The 21,361-nt window shown below is 50.6% G+C and overlaps 2 protein-coding genes and 1 long non-coding RNA gene across 6 annotated transcripts in view; 2 read left to right on the top strand and 1 right to left on the bottom strand.

The window, feature by feature from the left end:
* Positions 1-1,470: 1,470 nt before the first annotated feature.
* On the bottom strand, positions 1,471-1,878 carry LOC134427554 (protein FAM32A-like). The gene has a single exon (XM_063173485.1). It carries the CDS (start codon positions 1,876-1,878, stop codon positions 1,519-1,521), a length of 360 nt encoding a protein of 119 aa, XP_063029555.1. The 3' UTR covers positions 1,471-1,518.
* A 1,452-nt stretch (positions 1,879-3,330) lies between these two features.
* Positions 3,331-21,361, top strand: part of CUX2 (cut like homeobox 2) — a 62,396-nt gene continuing 44,365 nt past the window's right edge. The window contains exon 1 of one of the 4 annotated variants that reach the window (XM_063172999.1): positions 3,331-3,411. In XM_063172999.1, the coding sequence (XP_063029069.1) occupies positions 3,370-3,411 (42 nt within the window). In that variant the 5' untranslated portion in view covers positions 3,331-3,369. Of the gene's footprint in view, positions 3,412-3,586; positions 3,716-4,075; positions 4,172-21,361 lie in introns of those variants that run through there. The other 3 variants (XM_063172998.1, XM_063173000.1, XM_063173001.1) reach the window with 3 other exon arrangements.
* Positions 5,562-7,268, top strand: LOC134427386 (uncharacterized). The gene is made up of 2 exons (XR_010030148.1): positions 5,562-5,804; positions 6,980-7,268. It is a non-coding gene; the product is annotated as an uncharacterized LOC134427386 (long non-coding RNA).

The following is a 21,361-nucleotide window of genomic DNA, read 5'->3' as shown; positions in this document are numbered from 1 at the left end:
ACAGGGACATTCCTCCTAAGCCCACAATTTAATTTGCTCACCAAAGATGCCAGGTTAGTTTTATTCCTGATTTATGAGCAGGCCCCTGCAGCGATTCCCTGGGCAGCAGAGCAGGGCAGCGATTTGTGGGGGTGAGATCAGCTTTGTGGGTGCAGGGAGAAGATCCCTGTCCTGGTGGTGTCCAACAGCAGATGCCAGGAGCTCCTGGAGCATGGACAGGCTGGGCAATCCCTGCTGCTGGCACGGGGAGGAACCAGCTGTGACCACTCATCCCACCTGGGCTCACTGACCCACCCACGGGCAAACCTCCCCTTCCTGAGGGAGGGATGGCAATGATTCCCACCTGGGATCTCCCCTTGCAGGGCCTCTGCTCCCACCCCCAGCTAATTACAGCCTCATTAAGGTGAGGCAGCTTCCTGGCACCACCAGCAGCCCCAATCTCAGTACCAATCTCAGTGACTCCCAGCGGTTTCCACTCCCTGATTTTTATGATTTGGGGGATGAGGGGATCTATTTATGGCACTTGGGTGGCCACAGCAAAGTTGGAGGTTTTGGCCTGTGTGCCCCCAAGCAGGAGCAGCACCTGGGCATCCACATTTGGGGTCTCAGCATTTGTAGAATTTGCTGTTGGTGCCACCAGTGTGTTGGGATTTCAGCTCTCCCAGCATTTTCATCTGGGGGTCCCCAGTTCCAGGCAATGTTTGCTGCAGGACCACAAGCAGGATTTGCCCCTTTTCCAGCCAGCTCTGAGGCAGGGAAGATGCTGGTGCAGGGCTCACAGGAGCATCCAGGCTCTCTCTCACACAAACTGCCTCCACTCCTGCAAATCTTCCTTTGAACTTTGATTTTCTGTTCACTTGCTCTTCTGCCTGAGGCGCTTTGCAATCGTGGGATTGTGAGCTGCTCTGAGTTTCTCTGAGTGGAAGAGATGAGAAGAACCAGATCATTTCTTGGCTGTTTGTGCTGCAGTGTGGGGCCAAGGTCACTTTGTGGGTCTGCCTCACCCTTTTGGACAATTTCCCACACCTGTCCCTGTAAGAATTTGGAAGCACCTGCAGGGCAGGGTGCGGTTTGAAGAGTGTCCCTTTTCTTCGGTGTCTTCTGAACTCAAACTCTGCTTTTTGGAGGAATCCCAAGGGCCCAGCAGCAGGGTGATACCTGGGCAGTGAGGGGCTGCTTCCTCCCCAGCTTTGTGCAGAGGGAGGCTCCAGCAATGCAAGATTTGCTGCAGCAAGGAGAGTGAAGGATTACAATGACCACTGCAGGAGCACTGGTGGGTTTGCTGGTGTCAATGTTGCCCCATCTCCCTCCAGCCCTTCTGGGAGCACAGGGATCCTCCCCAGCCCAGAGGAGACACTGCTGCATGCTTGGTTTTATAAAACAAGTCTATAAATTAAGACAGTATAAAGTCATAACAGCTCAGACAATTTATTAGGCAATATGGAGAAAAGACAGATTTACATGGCTTGATACAAACAAAACACAACTCCAGCTCCAGAGCCGTCAAAAGCAGCCTGGTCATTTAGTCCAGCTGACTTTGGGAATGTCGTGGTGCTCAGTCAGAGCATCCAGGTGCCTGTTGAACTCCTCCACTCGCTGCTTGTGGGGTTCCGATGCTTTCTTCAGGATCCGCTCCCTTTGCTGCTTCTCCTGCATCTTCTCGAAAGCTGCCTGTGCTGGGGTCTGCTTGTCCAGCCTGCGCTTCTCCTCCTGCTGCTTCTTGCTGCTCATGATCTGCTCCAGCAGCATCTGGGCCTTTTTTGCCTTCTTCTTCTTCTTCCTCTTGCCAGCTCCCAGGGCTCTGCCCTTGAGCCGCAGCGGAGCGCGCTGTGCCGCCTCGTAACCCGCTATGGACCCGCAAAAACTGCCTGCAAACATAGAGCCCTCCAGCCAGGGCTGCACTGGGAAATAACCCAGACCCTCTGGGATTCCTCTGGGGATCACTCGGGGTCCCCCTGGCAGCCTGCGGTAGGCTCACCCCTCCCAGGGCCTTTGGTTGGAAGGATGGAAGGCAGCCCTCTGTCCAGAATTGGTCCATCCTGGGCAAGGCAGGCTTGCTGATCCCACCCTTCTCGCCGACCAAAAAATGACTAAGAAGTCAGAGGAAGCTGGAAGTCCCAAAAGCTAACATAATTCACACGGGAATTACTGCATGCCACCTTTGACCATCATGGGATATGAACACGTGGGGGCCAACTCCGTGTCCGGATGGGCTGTTTGGGTCCAACCCGGCCGGCTGCGGACCCCAGCCCACACGGTCTCACAAGGACAAAGGTAAGAGAGCAGAACTCGTTGTCCACGCGGGAACAACGCCCCGCGTTTATTCCCAAGGCGGGAAAGAGCGCGATGCCCGATGGCGGGAAACTTTTAACCCGGGGGAACGGGGGGCGGGGCTAGAGGAGCACAGCCAATGGGATAGCAGAGAGGCGGGGAGAGGGGCGGGGCCAGCCGGGGAGAGACCACCACGCCGACAATTGCGGGGGGGGTAAAGGGGGAGACCATGTGGCGATAGGATACAAATCATGTGAACAGCGCAAATTACAGAGCACCCAGCGCAAACAACTAATTAACTATTTATTGCAATACAACAGAGGGGCAGCTCCGTGCTTGTTCTGCTCAAAACTGAGCCGTGGCCACCGGGGCTGGGGTCCCTCCAGTACAAACATGGCACGGCTCCGCTGGGAGGCTTCCCCAGGGAATTGGGAATTTATTCTCCAAACCCCTTGGGTATTGGTGTGGCCAGTACAACACACTGTGGGGCAAAGTGGTGTGGGAAATGTGAAGTTGTGGCGTTTTGGGTTTTATTTGTGGAGAAGCAGAGAGGGAATTTCTGGGACAGGTGTTATGAGTGCGCAGACGCTGCTGGCTGGGCTCTGTTCCTCTGCTGAAGTTGGTTGGATTCTTCAGAGCCATTGAGAAATTTAAAAACACAGCTCTAAACCAACCTGAATTCGGCGTATTTGTGAATTTGGGGATTCGGTGTATTTGGGGATTTCTGGCTGCGGAACGCTGGGAGCGTGTTTGCTGTAGCCATTCCCAGCAGGTCAAAGGTGCGGGAAGGGTCAGATTGGGCGGATAAAAACCAAACAAACCTGGAAAAGTTTAACCGGCGGCTCCCGCCTGGCGATTTTTCCAGCTAAAACCCCTTAATTTAGCCTGGGAAAAAAATCCATCACCGGGGGCACCGAGACTGAGAGCCTCGGGGGGTGTCCAGCAGCGCCGGGGGCGATGCTCGGGGGTGGCCCCGGGGGGGACAGGGCTGGTCCAGGAGGGAGCCCCATCCCTGCTGCCCCCGGTGGGGACGGGCGGCCCCCGCTCCCTCCGCGCCACCGGGCTCCCCCAAGATGGCCGCCGAGGTGGGATCGATGGATGTGTCGATACCGGACACGGTTTGATGCCCGCCGGCTCCAGGTCGGTGGCGGCGGCGGCGGGAGGGAGGGAGGGGATGGAGGGAGGGATGGGGGCGGCCGCCCGATCACTCCCCCACCCTCTCCCCGTCCCTCCCTCCGTCTCCCCCCGCGCCCGCCCCCCTCTCTCCCTCCGCCCGCCCTTCCCCATCGATAGGTATCAGAAATTGATCCCCGCCGCCGCCGCCGCTGCCGCCGCCGCTCTTTGTTCGGCGCCGCCCGCCCGGGAGCCTGGAGCAGAGCATGGAGCGGCGCTAGCGGCGATGGAGCCGCGATGGAGCCCCGGCCCCCGCCCCGCCGCCCCCGAGGTGACAGCAGGGCCGGGGGGCGGCCGCCGCTCCGCCCCGGCGGGAGGGAGGACGGGAGGGAGGGAGGAAGAGGAGGGAGGGAAGTTGCGCGGGATGAAGTTGCGGGGAGCGCGGCCCCCCCGCGCCGCCCCGCCAAGTTTGTGGCGGTGCCCGCCCGCCGAGCGGAGCCGCAGGTGCCCGCAGCGGGGGCGGCTCGGTGCCCGCGTCCCCCGGGGCGCGGGGATGGCTGCGGGGACGGCGGAGCGGGGCTGCCCCGAGCCCCGCCGCCCTGCCATTGTTATCCGGGGCCGGTGCGCGGGGCCCGGCCGGCCCTGAGCGCCGGGAGCGCGGTCGGTACCGGGCGGCGCTGCTCGCAGCGGGGATGGATGCGGCGGGGGGGCGGCAGCTCCTTTGTGGCTCCGGGCAGGTCACGGCCGCCGTATCCCACCGTGGCACCCTCGGTCTGTGAAATTCCCGGTAAGTCCTTTGTTACCGTGCGCGGGGGAAGGTCGCCGGGGGCTGCTGACAGTTTGTGACCTTAAATACGCACCTTCAATAGGAGGTGGGTAATTAACACAATGGCTCTCCCAACATAATGGGATGGAAACCCAACCTGGAGCCGCTACGCGCATTTCCATGGATATTAAATGGGTTTATATCTCTGTAGGATATTCCGGAGTTTAAAATGCAGCGTGCTTGGGAGGGGAGTAAACAAATTGAAATGCGATTGATGGGGCTCCGGTAGTGGATCAACAGTTCCAGCATTTAATGCATTTTGGCTTTTAAGCAGATTACGTGCTGCGTCTGCGCTGCGCGACCCGAAAAGTAGCGCAGGTACCGCGGCCGGTGGGTTTGCCATGACTGCTCGGTCCTGGCATTGTGGCCGGGAAGGGATTACGGCTCTCAGCGCTTCGGATACAAAAGCGTTCCCCGCTAAATCGCGCTAATGACTTTTCCCGGGTGCGCGCAGAACCTTTTATTTAAATATAAATATTGGCAGCTACTTTGGGGGCGAACTTTGCCGGAGGGAGAGGTGGGCAGGGAGGTGGCGGCTCTCCCTTTTTCCTTCCTTATTTCTTCCCTTCCTTATTTCCTTCTTCCCTTCCTTCCCCGCCGTTCCGCCTGGCCGGTGCCTGTGCCCGGGTGCGGAGATGGAGAGGGGAGCGCTGGGGATTGACTTCTGTCCAGGCAGCAGGATCGCGTTGGGAAAGGTGACCTTGTGCCAGCTTGGCCTAATGCCCTCCATTAAGAAAAAAAAAATAATAATAAAAAAAAAATTAAAAAAAAACAAGAGGGAAAAAAAAAAAAAAAAAAGGAAGGCAAGCAATCAATTTATAATTCTTCCATCAATTTATAATTCTTCTTCCAAGAGCTTTTTCCCTTTTTTTTTTTTTTTCCTCCTTCCTTTTTAATGGATGTGTCTGAAGCAGCTCTGGTGGCCTGGGGCTGGCCGGGAATGGCAGAGTTGTTTGAGCCGCCCTGATGAATGGTGGGCATATGGAAAACGCAGGGATAATGTGGCGCTCGGCAGCGCTCGGATCGAAACGGCGCTGAGCCCTTTTACGGCGGAGAGGCGCGGAAATGAGGAGAGATAAAATTCTATCAAAGATAATGCCAGGCGTATTTCACCGGGTTATGAGATTGGTTTATTGTGTACATTACTAATGCAGTATTTTTTTTACAGCTTTTCTCGCGTGCGGTAGGCAGAGCGGGATTCGTACCTTCGTGGGGTTTTTGGGGTTTAATTTGCTTGGGGTTTGTCGCGTTCTGCTTGGCACAGTGTGGATTTATGGGATGCTGCTGCTCTAATCCAACCCGTTCTGCCTTAAAAACGGCAAAAAAAAAAAAAAAAGGGGCAAGAGTTTTGAGCTGCTGATTTGGGGTAATAAATACAACGGGCGGGCGAGAGCGATTAGAGCCGTCTTTTATAAATGTCTTCACATCTCATTATGCAGATGAGCTCCGGCTACACGGCTCCGAGCCTTTGGTTCTCGTCAAATAAAATGTTCTTGGGTTGATTTCCCGCAATGCAAACGCTCTCTCCGTGTGCTGGAGTTGGGCACAAACTTCGGCGGCTCTGCCGGGTGTGGAGAGCTCCGAGCCTGCTCTGGTTCGTGAAATGTTTTTGCTGTTTAAAGTTTAGGGGAGAGAAAAAAAAAAAAAAAACCAAAAAAAACACCCCACCCCACAACTGTGGATGTGATTAAAATATTATAACCTTATGATATTCTGAAGTGCATAAATTTTACATATCAGCTACAGAGGGAGTTTAGACATCCATTAAATGATATGACAGCTTGACTTATCTAAATGTGCATCATTTAACAATGTGTCAAAATTCTGCTTTATATAGACGACAGCAGTAAATAAGCTATCAGTCCTCTTGGCTGGAGCTTAATTCCTGGAGCTTGGACTAATAAACTCAGCTGCATTCTTGTGCAGCAGCAGGAGAAACCTGGGGGGAGCCTGAGGTGCTTCTGGGGCCGCTTCACCTCTGTGAATGAATGCCCCTGGTGCTCTGGGATTTTGGGGCTCTTATGGAGAGGGATATTCCAGTTTGGTCCAGCATCTCCAGCATCCAACACTTTCCATGCCCATCCCTGCTGGAGGGTGGGATGGTGGCTGTGCCCAAGGGGAAAGCGTGGGGAGCCCAAGGAAGCTCTGGGTGCCCCCATCTCAGAGGGATTTTTGCCTTTCCCGGCCGAAATCTCCGGGTTTGTGGAAGTGCAGCTCGTGCCCAGGGGCTGGCTGGGGAGCCTGGGAATGCAGTTTGTGCTTTCCAGTGGCTCCAGCTGCTCCTGGTGCAGCGGGGCGTGGGGAGCGCTGGCTGTGGAATCATCTGCTTTGAGCAATTAATCCGAGTTTGGGCAGATGTCTGCCTCATGCTTGGCTTGGCTGCTGGCTGATGGCTCTGTGCTCCTCCTGGGAGCTCCCCCTGACCACGGCTCTTCAGGTGGCTGCTCCTGCAGGGCTGTGTCCCATTGGTGGGGACACAAGTGACGCCCCTGTGCTTTATCCAGGAGCTCTGTGTCCTTAGGGATGCAGGGCTGGAAATGCAGGGAGGTCCAGCTGGGCTGGGCACTGAAATGCTGATGATGCCCCAGCAATGTTCAAATCCTACAGATCCTATAGCATTTGGTCACGTTGGTCATGGGAGGACTCAGGTGCCCTGGAATGTCACTGTCACTGACCGCCTTGTGATGTCCCCTTCCTCAGTTCCCTCCTTGATGATCCATCCCACCCCCCAAATCCTTCATTAATTCCCGATATTTCTGCTGTTTCCAGTTTATATGTGAGGAGAAGGAGGAGATGTGCCATGCTTCTGGTCCCACCTGCTCTCGGGTCACTATTGAGCATCGCTGGAAAGTCAGGCTGGAGTTCCTGAAGTGAAATCTGATTTTTTTTTTAAATTTTTTTTTTCTTCTGGCTGAATAATTGAGATGCTGCCAGACAAGAAGAGCTGCAGAAAATGAGAGTTTATCTTTAGCACCACAGTTCTCACTTTAGAAACTGGTGACCCCAATTCCAGCCTGGAGAGTGACTTCTTCCCTAATTAATAAATCCATTAATTAATTGTGTGCGTGCTGCAGCCCATTAGAGATGTACATGCTGGCCTCCTGATCCAGTTTAGTGGATTGTCTCTGTGGCCTTGGAAGCAAGGAGGGGGGGAAAAAAGGGATTGTGACCACCAGGCATCTGGGGGATGGAAATATAATTTGATTTTTTTGTGGGGCTGCAGGGATGAGCAGCTCCTGGTGGGTGTTCCAGCTCAGTGTGGGATTGAATGGGGTGCCCAGGGCTGCTGTGCCCACTGAAATGGGGTTCAGCACTGAGGGCTGGGGGTGCTGGGGTGCCTCTGTGTGGATGGGGAGCAGGGAGACACCCCCAGGGCTGGGGGCAGAGGAAGGTTCAAGCCTTGGGTGATGTGAATTGTCATTTATGACCAGCTTAGGAAGCAGTGCCCTCCCAGCCCTGCCAGTCCTTCAGGAGGCTCTTGCTGAACTCGAAATCCTCAGCAGAGCCCGCGGAGCTCGGGGTGCATCTCCCTCCCTGTGCTCCCTCCCGCAGTTAATTTTTCTTGCTGTCTGCAGGGACCTGGGATGAAAATGCAGGCAAATTGTTGTGTGTGCTGATCCCAGGGCTCCTGTTTTCTCTGCTGAATGGGAAGCTGGCTGTTGGCAAAAGAATCATCATTAAATGCAGGAGGCTTTGCTTGCCTGTGGGTTTTAGGGGCTCTGCTCCCCCATTTTCCACTCCTGCTTTTGCTGGCTGGAGAAAATCAGTTTATTTTGGTTCCCAGAGGTGGCTGCATGTCCCAGGGGACAGCAGTGCTGCTCCTCCTCTCCTCCCTTGAGTGCTGCTGTAATCGTGGTGCCGCATCCCTGGCCGCAGGAATTCCCACATCCTGAATTTCAGGGAATTATCCTGGGAGCTGCCAACAAAACACAGCAAATTGAAATTACAGGGCCATTGTTTGCAGGCAGGGGAAGGTGAGCAGCAGCATCCTGCTCCTCAGCATGCCTTGAAATGGGTTTTATTTTGGATTTTAAAGCCACGGGTGTGTGCTCCCTCAAGACAGAACCCACAGTGTAGCACATTCCCACTCTCTGGAATTGGGAAAGGCACATCAGAGTCATCCATTCCCCCCAAATGCCTGGGTGAAGTTTCTCAGAACATTTTGTACCATCCTGCTCCTATTACCGAAAGATGTAATTCCCCAACTTGGGAGATAATAAGCAGGTATTGACTTCTGCTGGGGTCATTATCAAGATTTATTCAGTCAATATGGCTCCTTGGGTCAATAAATCTTGAGGTTGATAAAGGAGGAATATATACTTGCAGACTTTATTAAAAAGTTTTCCCCTTTTGTAACACTTTTTCCCTCTGTGTTGCAACAGGATCTGTGACTGAGTTTTCTTTAATTACCTTTTTTTTTTGTTGTTGTTTTTTTGTGTTGCACGTTTTCCTGCAGCTTTTGGGCTGTCTCTCCAAGGCAGCACAATTTGAGAAGCAGGATTTGGCCCTGTGCTGGCCCTGGTTTGCTTTGTGCTGTGATTCCCCCTCTCTTGCCTTTGCTGGGTGAGGATTTGGGGGAATGGGGGCAATATTCAGTATTGCAAACATTGGTGGCTTTTTTAAGCTGAGTTCCCTGGTTGCACCAACACGTCCTCCCAAAATGGATTTGGTGCCTTTTATTCTTTAGCATGGCCTTGCTGGAGATCCCTTTGGTGCTCTGGTTTGCTGGAGATCCCTTTTGTGCTGTGATTCCCCCTCTCCTGCCTTTCTGGGTGAGGATTTGGGGGAATGGGGGCAATATTCAATATTCCCAACATTGGTGGCTTTTTTTAAGCTGAATTCCCTGGTTGCACCAACACCTCCTCCCAAAATGGATTTGGTGCCTTCTATTCTTTAACATGGCCTTGCCGTTTAATTATTTTTTTGCCTACTTTGGTGCAGCACAAAGTGATTTCCCCAAAGCTGCCCCAGCACCCCGAGCACGGACTTTGCTGTGCTTTAAGCGAGCGTGGGGCCGATTTAATCTTTAACTCTCGGCGTGTGCCTGTGCCAGCCATTCCTCCTGCAACACGCATTCCCAAAAAAGTAAATAACCAGTCTGAACCCCGGGTAAATATCCCTCTGGTGGGAGCTGAGCCGTGCGTCAGCCGCTGCGAGCGCGCCGCCGTTGCCTTTGGAAACGCTCCCGTGGTTTTACACCAAAGTCAGGACCTCGAGCATCCTTTGTTTTCCTCCGTCAGGATAACATAATAAAGTATTACCTGGCGCTGGCAGCAGGGCTTGTAATGTGTGCTGTAAGCACGGAGCAGAGCCGGGGTGTTATTGCTCAGCCTGGCTGCAGAGGACATTTATTCCTTATTAATCACTGACGGGCAGAGCTGCCTCCGTCTGCGGCTCTGCGAGTGCTGCGCAAACATCCCCGCGAGCTGGGGCATCACTGCCCCTCCTGCCCCCTCAGGGTCTTGGCTGAGGGAGAGCTGTGGGCTCTGTGAGGGCACAATCTGGGTTAAAAGCCCCCTGTGATGCCCGGCATGGTGGAGAATGGTGGGGGCCCCCCCTTCTGTAGCTGTCCCTCAGGGTGGTGGGGCTGAGCTCCATCCAGGGCAGGGCTAGGTTGAATGTAGGATAGGTTGGGTATCAGGAAAAGGTTCAGCCCCCAGAGGGTGCTGGGTGCTGGGCACAGCCCCGAGGCTGCCAGGAGCATTTGGACAACACTCCCAGGATGGGATTGTTGGGGTGTCTGTGCAGGACCAGAGGCTGGTTGGTCGATGATCCTTTTGGGTCCTTTACAACTCAGGACACCCCGTGGTTCTGTGAGTCTGTGGGGTCTGTCCCCTGTGCTGCTGCTGATGCTGTGTCAGGTTGGGATGGGATGGGATGCTGTGGGATGGGATGCAGTGAGATGGGATGCAGTAGGATGCAGGGGATGGGATGGGATGCTGTGGGATGCTGTGGGATAGGATGGGATGCAATGGGAGGGGATAATGGGATGCAGTGGGATGCTGTGGGATGAGATAGGATAGGATGCAGTGGGATGCTATGGGATAGGATGGGATGCAATGGGATGGGATAATGGGATGCAATGGGATAGGATGGGATGCTGTGGGATGGGATAGGATGGATGCAGTGGGATGGAATGAGATGCAGTGGAATGCAGTGGGATGGGATGCCGTGGAATGAGATGGGATGCAGTGGGATGGGATGGGATGAGTGAGATGCAGTGGGATGGGATGCTGTGGGTTGAGATAGGATGGGATGCAGTTGGATTGAATGAGATGTAGTGGAATGCATTGGGATGGGATTGGATGGGATGGGATGAGTGAGATGCAGTGGGATGGGATGCAGTAGGATGGGATGCTGTGGGATGCAGTAGGATGGGATGCAGTGGCCGCGCCGCTCCTGTTCCCTCCTCTGGCACCAGCACTGGGCTGTGCTTTTCTGATGCCAGCCCGTGCCAGCCCCGTTCCTGGCAGGGCTGAGGGCTGGAGGGTGCCCTGCCTGGCAGGGCTGTGCCCTGGGCACGGCTCCAGCTCCATCCCAGCACCCCGGGCCAGCGGCTCCGCTCGGCACACGCCGCGGCAGCGTCTCCCGCCACCGCGCTTCCCTCTCAAATAAAAGCAGCTAATTAACATTATTCTTTAATTATTGCCTTTATCAACAAGGGGTCTGGTTTGTACCAGCAGGATAGTCGCTTTCCTTTCCACTACCCAAGCGAATGCTTCAATTCCTGTTGCTTTTGAAATGAATTTGATGTCATCTGCCCATTGTCACTTAATGGGGACACTTGGGTAATGATTGTGAGCTCCAGCCCTGTTAGCAGCACTGCGAGCGTGTAATTTAGCCCCTTAGGCAACGGTACTTTTGAAATCTCTGGATAGTTTTGAACTCTCTGTTCTTAATTAAATATGCAATTTTTCACGGTAACCAGGTTAATTCTTTTGTGTTGTGTTGTAATACTGTTAGGAATTTTCATAGTTCTTATTAAACATTATTCAGGCATTGTGAATTCCATAATTAAAAAAAATGAAAAGAACAAAGCTTGATTCACTTCTTTCTTTTCCCTGGTTAATTTATCAAATGAATTTTGCAAATTTTTCTTTTTCTCCCCAGACAGCGTGCCAAGTGTTTTAAAGGGGAAGGATTTAATTGCTCTGTAGGGATTGGTTGGTTATGAAGGATTTGGCTGTTTGATTAGTAAACCCTATTGGGAATGGTTTAATGCTCCATGATCTTAAAAATTGTCTGATTGTGAGGCTCTCCAAGGATGTTTTCTCTCTTCCTCGTGTACGGAAGAGGCTTTGCACAAGTGTGATTATGAGATGGGGAGGAGGGAGCCGAGGTCGGAGCTGGGTGATCTGGGCTGCCCTGGCCACGAGGAGGAGGAGGAAGATGAGGATGGTGAGGCAAACCAGCAGTTGTTCCCTTGTATCCCTGCAGATTGTGGGAATGGATCCCAGGATGGGGTGGATCCATCGCTCGGTTCCTCCTCCAAGGCTCGCTGCCTGTTTTACCTCTTGCAACATGATGGGATTTGATGGAATAACTGGTTCATTGAGAGGCAAACCCCTGCTGTGCTCCCTGTGCCTGGATCCCTCTGCTATCCCTGGGATCCCTGCAGGCTGGACATGCACCAGGAGGGATGTGGGGATGCAGCTGCTGGGGCTGGATCCAGGTACCCCAAAGCTGGGGGATCCCACCTGCTCTGACTGTGGAGCCTGGGGCTGCCCAGCCAGGAGTCTTTATCCTGGCAGGCTTTTAAAAAGGATAAAACCACTCAATTTCTGCTGGTTTTCTTGTCCCCTTTGGATCCAGAATTGATGGAGGTGATGTCTGTGCTCTGAGATTGGGGCTGCAGGGATGGGCTGTGGCTCCAGTGTGCCAGGAGGGGCACAGTGCTCCAAAATCTTCAAAATCCCTGCTGGGGAAGAGCCTGGGCTTCCCTTCCAGAACATCCAGGAGCCTCCCTGTTCTGTGTTGTTTTTAAAGCCCTTTTGGATTTAATATAGAGAAAAATAAGTCAATATTTGGTGGTTTTAGCCATATGGTGCCAGCTGGGCTCCCCCCCTGATGTTGTGGGGTGAAGGATGGTGGGGCCTCACTATGAAATAACAGAACAGAGTGGTGCTGGCCCCCAGTGGGATTTTGGGGGGGAGCAGGAGGGGCTTTGGAGCATCCCTGGAGCATCCCTGGGAGCTGCAGCCCAGCCAGGATCGATCGTGGCCAGGCTGATGGGGCTCCCCTGGGGTTGTTTGGGCTTTAAGGAGAGGTCAGAGAGTCATTACACTTATAAATGTATTACTGTTTAAGAGAAGAGCTGTCATTATCTTTGAACTTGGTTTACGTGGCGCCAGTTTTTTCCCCCGTTCTGATTCCAGCCAGGAGGATCAGCCAGGCTGGGGCAGCACCTGGATAGAGCTTGGGGGAGGAAATAAAGGATTGAGCAGTGCTGGGCAGGGGGGGCTTTGCCTCAAAAAGCTTTAGAATCTGTGCTTAGAACTGCTGCTTTCCCCCCAAACTTGGAGAAAGGTGTTGGTTTGAGGGCTGGGGAACCAAGTGATGCTGTGGTGATGCAGCTGGAGCAATCCTGGGTTGGAATCTGTGTCAGAGCTGGAGTTTCTCTGCATCCTCATCATCTTTTGGGTGTTTTTGGGGAGGGACAAGTCAGCAGGATGAGTGAGCAGGTGGGATTGTCACCAGCCCACAAAGAGAAATCCAAGGTGCCACCAAGCAGTGGCATCACCCCGTGGCAATGCCCCCATTGCTGGGTTGAGCAGCGTGGGCAGGGATGCCAATGGGGCTTAAAAATAAGGATTGAAATCAAAATAAATCCCAGTTGTTCCCTCAATTTTCCTGTTCCTCATAGCCAGAGTGAGGCACTGAACGAGCAATGCTGGGCTGTGGCTGAAGCAGGGACACAAACCCTTTGCTCTGGTGGTGACACAGGCTTGGAGCAGAGACCAGCAGGACCGAGGAGTTCCACTCCCCACAGGGCCGTGCTGAAGGCAGAAAGTCACTTAAAAACAAAGAAAAAAACGACCAAAAAAAAAAAAAAAAAAAAGGAAAAAGAAAAAGGCTAGACATCTAGACATTTGCAAGGCAAAGGGGAGCAGATGCCAGTAATGTATTCCCAGGCATGACACAGAGTGGCAGCATGTCATGAACCGTGTCCCCAGGGACCCCTGGCTCTGTGATATTGGCTTTAACCCCCAGCAGCACCAGTAAATTCATCAGGCTTACGGGTATTGCTCTTGGACTACTGAATAATTTACAGTTGCAGAGCCCAGCCAGGTTCAGGTCACCGGGGTTCATGGGTTAATAACAGGTTTGGTTTTTGTTGTCAGCATCTGCCTTGATAACATATGAAAGAATCCTATTCTGTTGATTAGATTTTGAAATGGATCAATTTTTAATCAGCAGAACATCTGACTCACTCGATAAGAGGAGCGTGGTGCAGACAGGGCGAGGGGCTCGTTATTTACAGGATTGTTTGTTTTTACTAATACGCAAATCCTCGCTGGGGCTGGAGCCTCTCCCCCCCTTCCCCGGCCCTGGATCCCCCAAAATAAATCGCTGGGATTATCTGCAGCCTCGTGCCAGGTGTTTGATCCATCCTCTGGCCGGGTGGGAAATCCATGCTGCTGCTGAAGCTTTGATTTAATATCGATGGAAAGCATTTACTTACCGGTCACTTAGAAAAATTTTACATTTTGGGGGTGTTTTATTCAGGTTTTCCCCAGCATCCTTCATGGAGCTCCCCTCCCCAAGGACCACCAGGATGGGCTGGTGGGTGATGGGAGAGCAGGGAGCAAACCCTGGTGGGATGCAGAAATATCCTGGTGAAATTCCTGCCTGTGAGCAAAGTTTCTGAGGGAAAACTTTTGGTTTTATCATTCAAAAGGCTGAATCCCCATGAAAAGTTAAATACTGAGTGGGGGACCTGGCTTTGCTTTGGTTATTTGCTTAAATAAGCTTTGCTTATTTATTTTCTAAGTTATTTGGTTTTGATTCTTGGGCACAAAAAAAATTTCCAAAGTTAACATATTTCATTGCATCTTGATAAACTGCACATGTTTCTTTCTTTCTGAAATAAATATTATTTTTTAAATAATAAATTAGTGGGTTTTTGATGGAATCCACTGGATCAAAATTTTGGCTTGAAGCCAGTCAAGTGGTTAACAGCCACCATCACAGGACTCCCTGAAAACCAAATTCTGTTTTTTAACGACAGAAAAGGTAAAAGTCTCATAAATGTAATTTTGGGAAGAGTGTCAGCAGAGTACAATGGTACAATCCCACTGGCTGGGGACTCTCTGTCACTGGCAGATATTGATACAGAAAATAACTTGTTGGGATGATAATTTGCATGGGTTTGCCCTGGGCTCTTTGGGATTTTGCTTTTAAAACTTGTTCCTTCTGGCAGTCTCCTTAACCTAAATAAATATTCTCCCTTGGATCAATTAAGATCATGGTGAGGAATTGCTTCTGGTGGATTTTTTGGTTTTCTTCATTTTTTTTTCTCAGTAGCGTGGGCTCTTCTTAAAAAAATTGGTGAATTTCTGAATTTATAGGTAGAGGTTTTTTGTTGGTTTGATGATGTGATGATTTAAGCATTGGGAGAAATGTGCTGAGGGCTCTGGCTGGAGGTGGGGATGTGAAAGTTGGGATGGATTTCCTGATCCCTTTGGATTTCCTGCTCCCAAGGGCTCGTTCCTATAAGCTGGAAATAGCTCTGCAGGTAATGGGTGTTTGCTCTCAGCGGACACAGGTGATGTATCAGCCTCTCCTAAGATCATTAGCACTGTGAGGAGGTTAAATATGCAGATTTTATCATCCCTGGCGGGTTTATTTGCAGGAGAGCGACGGGTGTCACAAGTTCGGGGCTTCCAAATGAAGTTTATTTTAGTGATGGAAAATGTGCTGCTTCTCTTGAGCATCTGCTGGTTATTTTCTGACAAAAGCTGGGAAAAAAAAACATCTTTGCAAAGAGCGGAGGGGCTCCTGGTCTGGTTTTTATTAAATAATGGGTGCTTGGGAAGCAGTGATGGGGTTTAGTGCCCGATTTGGGTAGTGGGAGTTGCTCTGGGGATTTGCCCAGTTCTTCCTCCTCTGGTAATTTATTAACTCCAGAAATTGTCCTTGTGTTTAGCAGCTGGGTAAATGTATCATGCTGATGGGTGCCTGGGTTTTGATGTCACTGCTGTGGGCAGGATTGACCCAGAAGAGCTCCAGAGCTGGTTCTGCTGCCCTGTGGGAGCTGGCAGCAAACAGCCCAGGAGGGGCTGGAAATGGTGCTTGGCTCCTTCCCTTGGACCTTGAGGCTGTGCAAGGGGGTTGCTCCTTTGCAGCTCAGGGTTTTCTCCAGGCTTCCCATCCCTGGAAGTTTTCAACACCGGATCATACAGGGCTTGGAGCAACCTGGGGCTCTGTAAAGCCCCCTGTGCTCATGGCAGGGAGAGGACGTTCAAGAGATGATGTTCGAGGTCCCTTCCAACCCAAAGCATTTTTTCATTCTGTGATTCATTTTGGTGCATGAATTTATTCCCCAGCCAGTGCCAGGTACATCTTGTGTGTCACTCCAAAGCTGCATGGATTCTAGCCAGAGTTACCAAAACCTGCAAACCATCCCCTCCTCTTTCCTCCTTGATTTTTTTTTTTTTTTAATTCATTTAGCCAAGTATGATGCTGCAATAACTTTGGGCACCACGGGGTGTTTGGGTTCATTAGGTCTCGCTGTGGGGACCATACAAATTCACCTTCTGACAGCAGTGGTCTTCTCTGCCCATCCCTTCCCTTATGGAAGAATCCCCTTCCCACCAGGATGCACAACCTGAGCCTGGAAGGGTTTCTCTACATTTCTGTCTTTTTTTAGGCTAATAATTAAACCATAATGACAGAGCCCAGCGTCTCTTTGTTTAAAGAGCAGATGGAGTGCTCTGGATATTAGCATGGCCCTGGCTCCCACAGTGCCAGCAGCTCCTGGAGCTCAGGGTTGGGATGAGCCCCCCAAGGACTCTGTTATTGGGTGGGCAGCAGGTGGCAACACCAAAATTCTATGGCATTGTTAGCTAGGGGTGAGCTGAGGTGCTTTTCCTGCCCCTCTTTCCTATCCCATGGGTGAATCCCAGGAAGCTGCTCCAAAAAGCCCCTTTGGATGCTGAGCTGGCCTGGCCCAGAGCTCGTTGCTCCCTCCTCACCATCGTGATGTGGAGCTGGCAGTGATGATGATTTTGGAGCTGGCAGTGCCATCCTGGAGGGTGCAGATCCATCCCCAAAAATCCCTGGTTTTCCCCATTTTCACCCAGCATCACCATGCAGCCACAGTTCTCCTACCCCCATTTCTCATTGACACACTTTATTTTTTTTTCCTAAGCAGCCACAATTGATAATTTAGCTCTGGATAAAGCCACCTTGCAGCTTTTTCTTTCTTAGAGGCCAAAACATTGATGTTGTGTGAAATGGGAGCTTTGAGGAGGCTTTGTATGGAACTTAGCTTCCTGAAAAATTTATTTACTGCGACTGTGATCCGCAGGAGCGAATTGATGTTTATCTATAGTAGTTCTTGCCAGAAAAAAAAATGCATAACTGCACTTTCTTGGGAAGCCTTGAAAGGCCTTTTAAATAAGTGTCTAATAGTAGGCTCTCAATAGCAAACAGCCAGCTTGATAGACAGTGTACAGTATATTATTAACTATAAGCAGGCTTAATCTTTTCCTCATGTTTTAGAGAATGCTTTATAACCTTGTGGCCAAAGGAATTCATGATCACCAGGTATTTGAAGCTAAGCAAAAATTATACCAGCTGTGACTGCTGGGGGATCAATATTGCTGGGAGAGGCAGCGAGCTCCTGCTGCAGCCCTGGCCTGGAGCTGCTGCTCCCAACCACTCCTGGATGCTTCCATGGGGTTCAGGTGGCACAGGAGTGATGGGGAGGATTCCCTGGGGAGGGATGCTCGTGGGGAGGGTGTTGTTTGTTTGTTTTCCTCATAATTTCTGTGTGGGATGGGGGTCCAGGTCCCAGCTCTGTGATGGAATTGAGTCGTGGGATCATTCAGGTTGGGAAAGATCTCCCAAGATCTTTGAGTCCAGCCATGAACCCAACACTGTCGTGTTCACCACTAAGCCATGTCCCCAGGTGCCACAAGTGATTCCAAGGGTGGTGGTTCCACCCTGCCCTGGGCAGTCTGTTCCAATTCCTAACTTTTCAGTGAAACAATTTTTCTTTCAGTGAAAGAATTTTCCTGAATTTCCAATCTGAACCTCCCCTGCCACAGCTCGAGGCTGTTCCCCCTTGTCCTTTGTTCCCTGGGAGCAAACCCTGATCCCCCCTGGCTGCACCCTCCTGTCAGGGAGCTGTGAGAGCCAAAAGGTCCCTCCTGAGCCTCTCTTTTTTTGGCCCCATTTGTGGTTCCCTCTTTTGCTGTGAGTCCCTCAGCTGCTCCTGCCCTGCTGCTGGACCCCGGGAGCTCTGGCCAGGAGTCAGGGAATCAATAGATGGTTAAGGTGATAAGTGGCTTTGCTAAAAACCAATTTTGCAAGAGGAGTTTGCAAAGAGGTCAGCGGAGAGGATCTGCATCTGCAGCCACGAGCTCGACCTGGATTAACCTGGGAAATTCAGAAATCCCCTCAGTGTGGGGTGGCCACTCTCCTGCTGCTCCTGAATCCATGAATCCCTGTGGATCCCATGGGAGATGAGCCTGAGGAATGTCTCCTTCCTCCAGGCAGAGCATTTGGGTGAGGTGAGCGTGCCTGAAGGCAATGGGGAATTAAACCAGCAGAGTTTGGCTGGTCCAAGAGCAGTGCTGGAATTCTGGTGGCAGCATTTACACGTGGATGAAGAGCTCCTGTGTAGCTCCTCCAACGTGGCTGCTCTGAGCAGGCTTTTCTCTAATCACCATGGCTGGATGCTGCTTCCAGCTCTGTTTTCCCTTGAACAAACTGATTAATTGCCCCCACTGTTAAGGAGATCCTGTTTTAGGGTGCTTATTGCTTTTGGCACAGCTTGGTGGCACTGCTGGGATGGTGGCACTGCTGGGATGGTGGCACTGCTGGGACTGTGCCACCCCCTGGCACCAACCAGGAGTGTCTGAGCTCTCCATGTCACCATGTGGACCCCAACCCTGTGTTCCTGTAAGAGATGGATTAGGGAGGAATGAGCAGAAATGGGGAGAAACAGATTTTTGGGATGTTTCATCCAAGTGTTTCCAACCAGCAGCAGCTCCCATGTGGATTTTCTGTGGGCAGAGGATTTTGGGTTGTTTTTAGACTTTCTGACATTTCTCTGGCTTGACTCATCTTTCCCCCCCTGTGGGACCAGGAAAATCCCCCAAACTCCATCCTCAAATGTTGGCCTCTGGATCTGGTGGCAGAACAAGCCAGCACCAGCATCCCCTCTCCCTTTGGGCAACAATTCTTTATTTTCCCTGCTTTTTCTCCATTTATCAGGTGGAATTCCCCCAGAAAGAGCACAGTGGGCTGCTCATTCCTTGCAGTGGAGCTTTGCTTTCAGCCCATTATTTATTACTCCATCTCTCCCCCTGCACAGCCACCGTTCAGATGCTGTGGCTGAAACCACCATTTTATTTTATTTTATTTTATTTTATTTTATTTTATTTTATTTTATTTTATTTTATTTTATTTTATTTTATTTTATTTTATTTTATTTTATTTTATTTTATTTTATTTTATTTTATTTTATTTTTATTTTATTTTATTTTATAATTATTTTTATTAATTTAATTTAATTTAATTTTTAAATTATTATTTATTTTATTTTATTTTATTTTAAAATTATTTTTATTAATTTAATTTAATTTTATTTTATATTTTTTAATCATCATGGGGAGGCTGTTTCTGGATGCTGATTGACAGAAACATCTTATCTCCTCTAGTCAAAGTGTCTCCTCTTTGCGTGGTAATGAAAGAGTTTGACACTTTGACACGAGTGTCAAACACTCTCCTGGAGATGCAAACAGTGCAGGCTTTGATCTAGGTGCAAACTGGTTTTACTACAACAAACAGATTCCCCCCCTTTCATCCAGAAAGGGAGATAAGGGGTTTCAATTGGTGCTAAGTAGCAGCTGCTCTTAAGGGTTTTTAAAAATAAAAATAAGAAAAAAAATATAATAATGGAATAGTGGAGCTGTTATGTCATGTTGTAAACCAGTCCTGGTGCTGTGCACTGAAGTGAGGTGGGTGTAAAGCCAACAGTGGGAATGATAAATGGGAGAGAATCCTCCTAAAATAAAACCGCTGAAATTTCCTCTTTTGGGAGACGCTTGGATTCGTTTTTCCCCAGTATTTCCATCTTCAGAAATGCCTTTTCTGGTGAAAATTCATTGTTTTTCATAAAAGCGGTGGGGTTTTGTGAAAAAATAACCACTCCTGCTGCTAGTTTGGGGTTTTTTTTAAGGATGAGGGAGGCAGGCAGATCTTTTGGGTGCTCTGGGTTTGGTGCCTTCACTGGGATGCTGGGTCCTGTCCCATGGTCTCACCCAGGACAGCTCCAGTGGGACCTGCAGGGTTTTCCATCCGTGCCTTTGCCTTCTTTCCCTTCCAATTTTCACCTGTAATTTTCATTAAAGGTCGATATTTATTGTGTTATCCCCTGGCCAAGCCTGGAGGTATTTTAAGCCCTGGTGGGAGGCCTGGAGGGAGGAATCCCAAACACACCCGAAGGCTGACAGAATCCTCAGTCATGAGCTTTTCTTTTTCAGCAGATAACTTTAAGCAGAAATGGGTAAAATTAATTCCTTCCTGGCATCACACAGGCTGGACCATGCCTGGGTTTGGCCCAAGTTTGTCTAATTAAATGCAGCAGCACCTTCTCTCTATTTTGAGCATCGAGCTTGGGCACAGATGCCCTGTGAGCAGCTGAAGAGAATTGATGGGATGTATGGAAATTGTTAATTTACAGCAAATCCTGTGCTTTGTTTGTGGATTTTCCCTTCCCTCTCTCCTGTATGGACACGAGCAGGGTCAGCCTGGGAATTGCCTTGTGGATTTGGGAGTTTTCCTTTTAATGTTTCCTTAGAAAATCGTGGCTCGTTTTTAGATGGTGGCTTTGCTGTAGTCGAGGAAAGGGACAAAAAAACCCCCAAAACTGGAAAGGTGACTTGGTTTAGATGGAATTTCTCCACAGCCAGAGTTGGGGAATTTAATAGGAAGGAGCTATTCCACATAGCCCAGCCTGCACCAGAGATTAAAACTCACATTTCATTTTTATACACTGTGGTTAATCCAATAATGATCCCGTGTTCCAAACGGCAATAATATCTTTCAGCATAGTTAATCAGAAGAGACTTAATGCTGTCACTATTTATTAACCTTTGTTGAAAAGCAAGAAGTTTTCCTACTAATCTGTGATTGTTGCTCTTGTCAGGCTCTGTCAAGTGCAAACCAGATTTGGCATTTGTTCCGGCGGGGAGGATGCTGCTGCCTTCCCTTGGCTGCTGCATCCAGGGACATGGGGATGCTCTGGGTGCTGCAGGCTCTGCATCCAGCCAGGTTGCTCCTTTCTCTCTCTCCTTGCATTTTCTGGAGGGTTTCCAGCCTCCAGCCACACAGATCCTGGTGTTTGGGGGTGAAGAAGCTTGTCCCCTCCTTGGTGTTATGTTTGTCCCCTCCTTGGAGTTATGTTTTGGCTGCCTGGGAAGTAACTTGGGGGTGTTTGGGTCAAAAAGGCAGCTGGGTCCTGCCTCAGGTTTATATTTTTTCTGCCTGAGCCTGTTTTTACATCCAGGGATGTTGGAGCCTGCAGGCTCCCAGTGTGGGGAGATGCTCTCCTGGCCAGGTAGCACTGGAGCAGCAGCCTGGGTCCCTGATGGTTTTCAGGAGTTAAGTGACTTCCAGGGGAGATGCTTTCCTGGCCAGGTGCTCCCCTGTGCTCTGTGGGGATGCTCTGGGTGCTGCAAGCTTTGCATCCATCCTGGCTGCTCCTTTCTCTCTCTCCTTGCAGCTCTCTCTCCTTTCCAGCCTCCAACCACGCAGATCCTGGTGTTTGGGGTGCAGAAGCTTGTCCCCTCCTCAGACTCACATTTTGCCTGCCTGGAACATAGCTTGGATCCAAAAGGCAGCTGAGTCCTGCCTCAGGTTTATATTTTTTCTACCTGAGCCTGTTTTTACATCCAGGGATGTTGGAACCTGCAGGTTCCC

Source organism: Melospiza melodia, chromosome 20 (assembly GCF_035770615.1).
Source record: "Melospiza melodia melodia isolate bMelMel2 chromosome 20, bMelMel2.pri, whole genome shotgun sequence".
NCBI classification, from domain to species: Eukaryota; Metazoa; Chordata; class Aves; order Passeriformes; family Passerellidae; genus Melospiza; species Melospiza melodia.
This window is presented reverse-complemented; position numbering and strand designations above follow the sequence as displayed.

Coding starts and splice junctions, on each gene's coding strand:
- LOC134427554 (XM_063173485.1), bottom strand. CDS start 1,878: ATGTTTGCAGGCAGTTTTTGCGGGTCCATAGCGGGTTACGAGGCGGCA.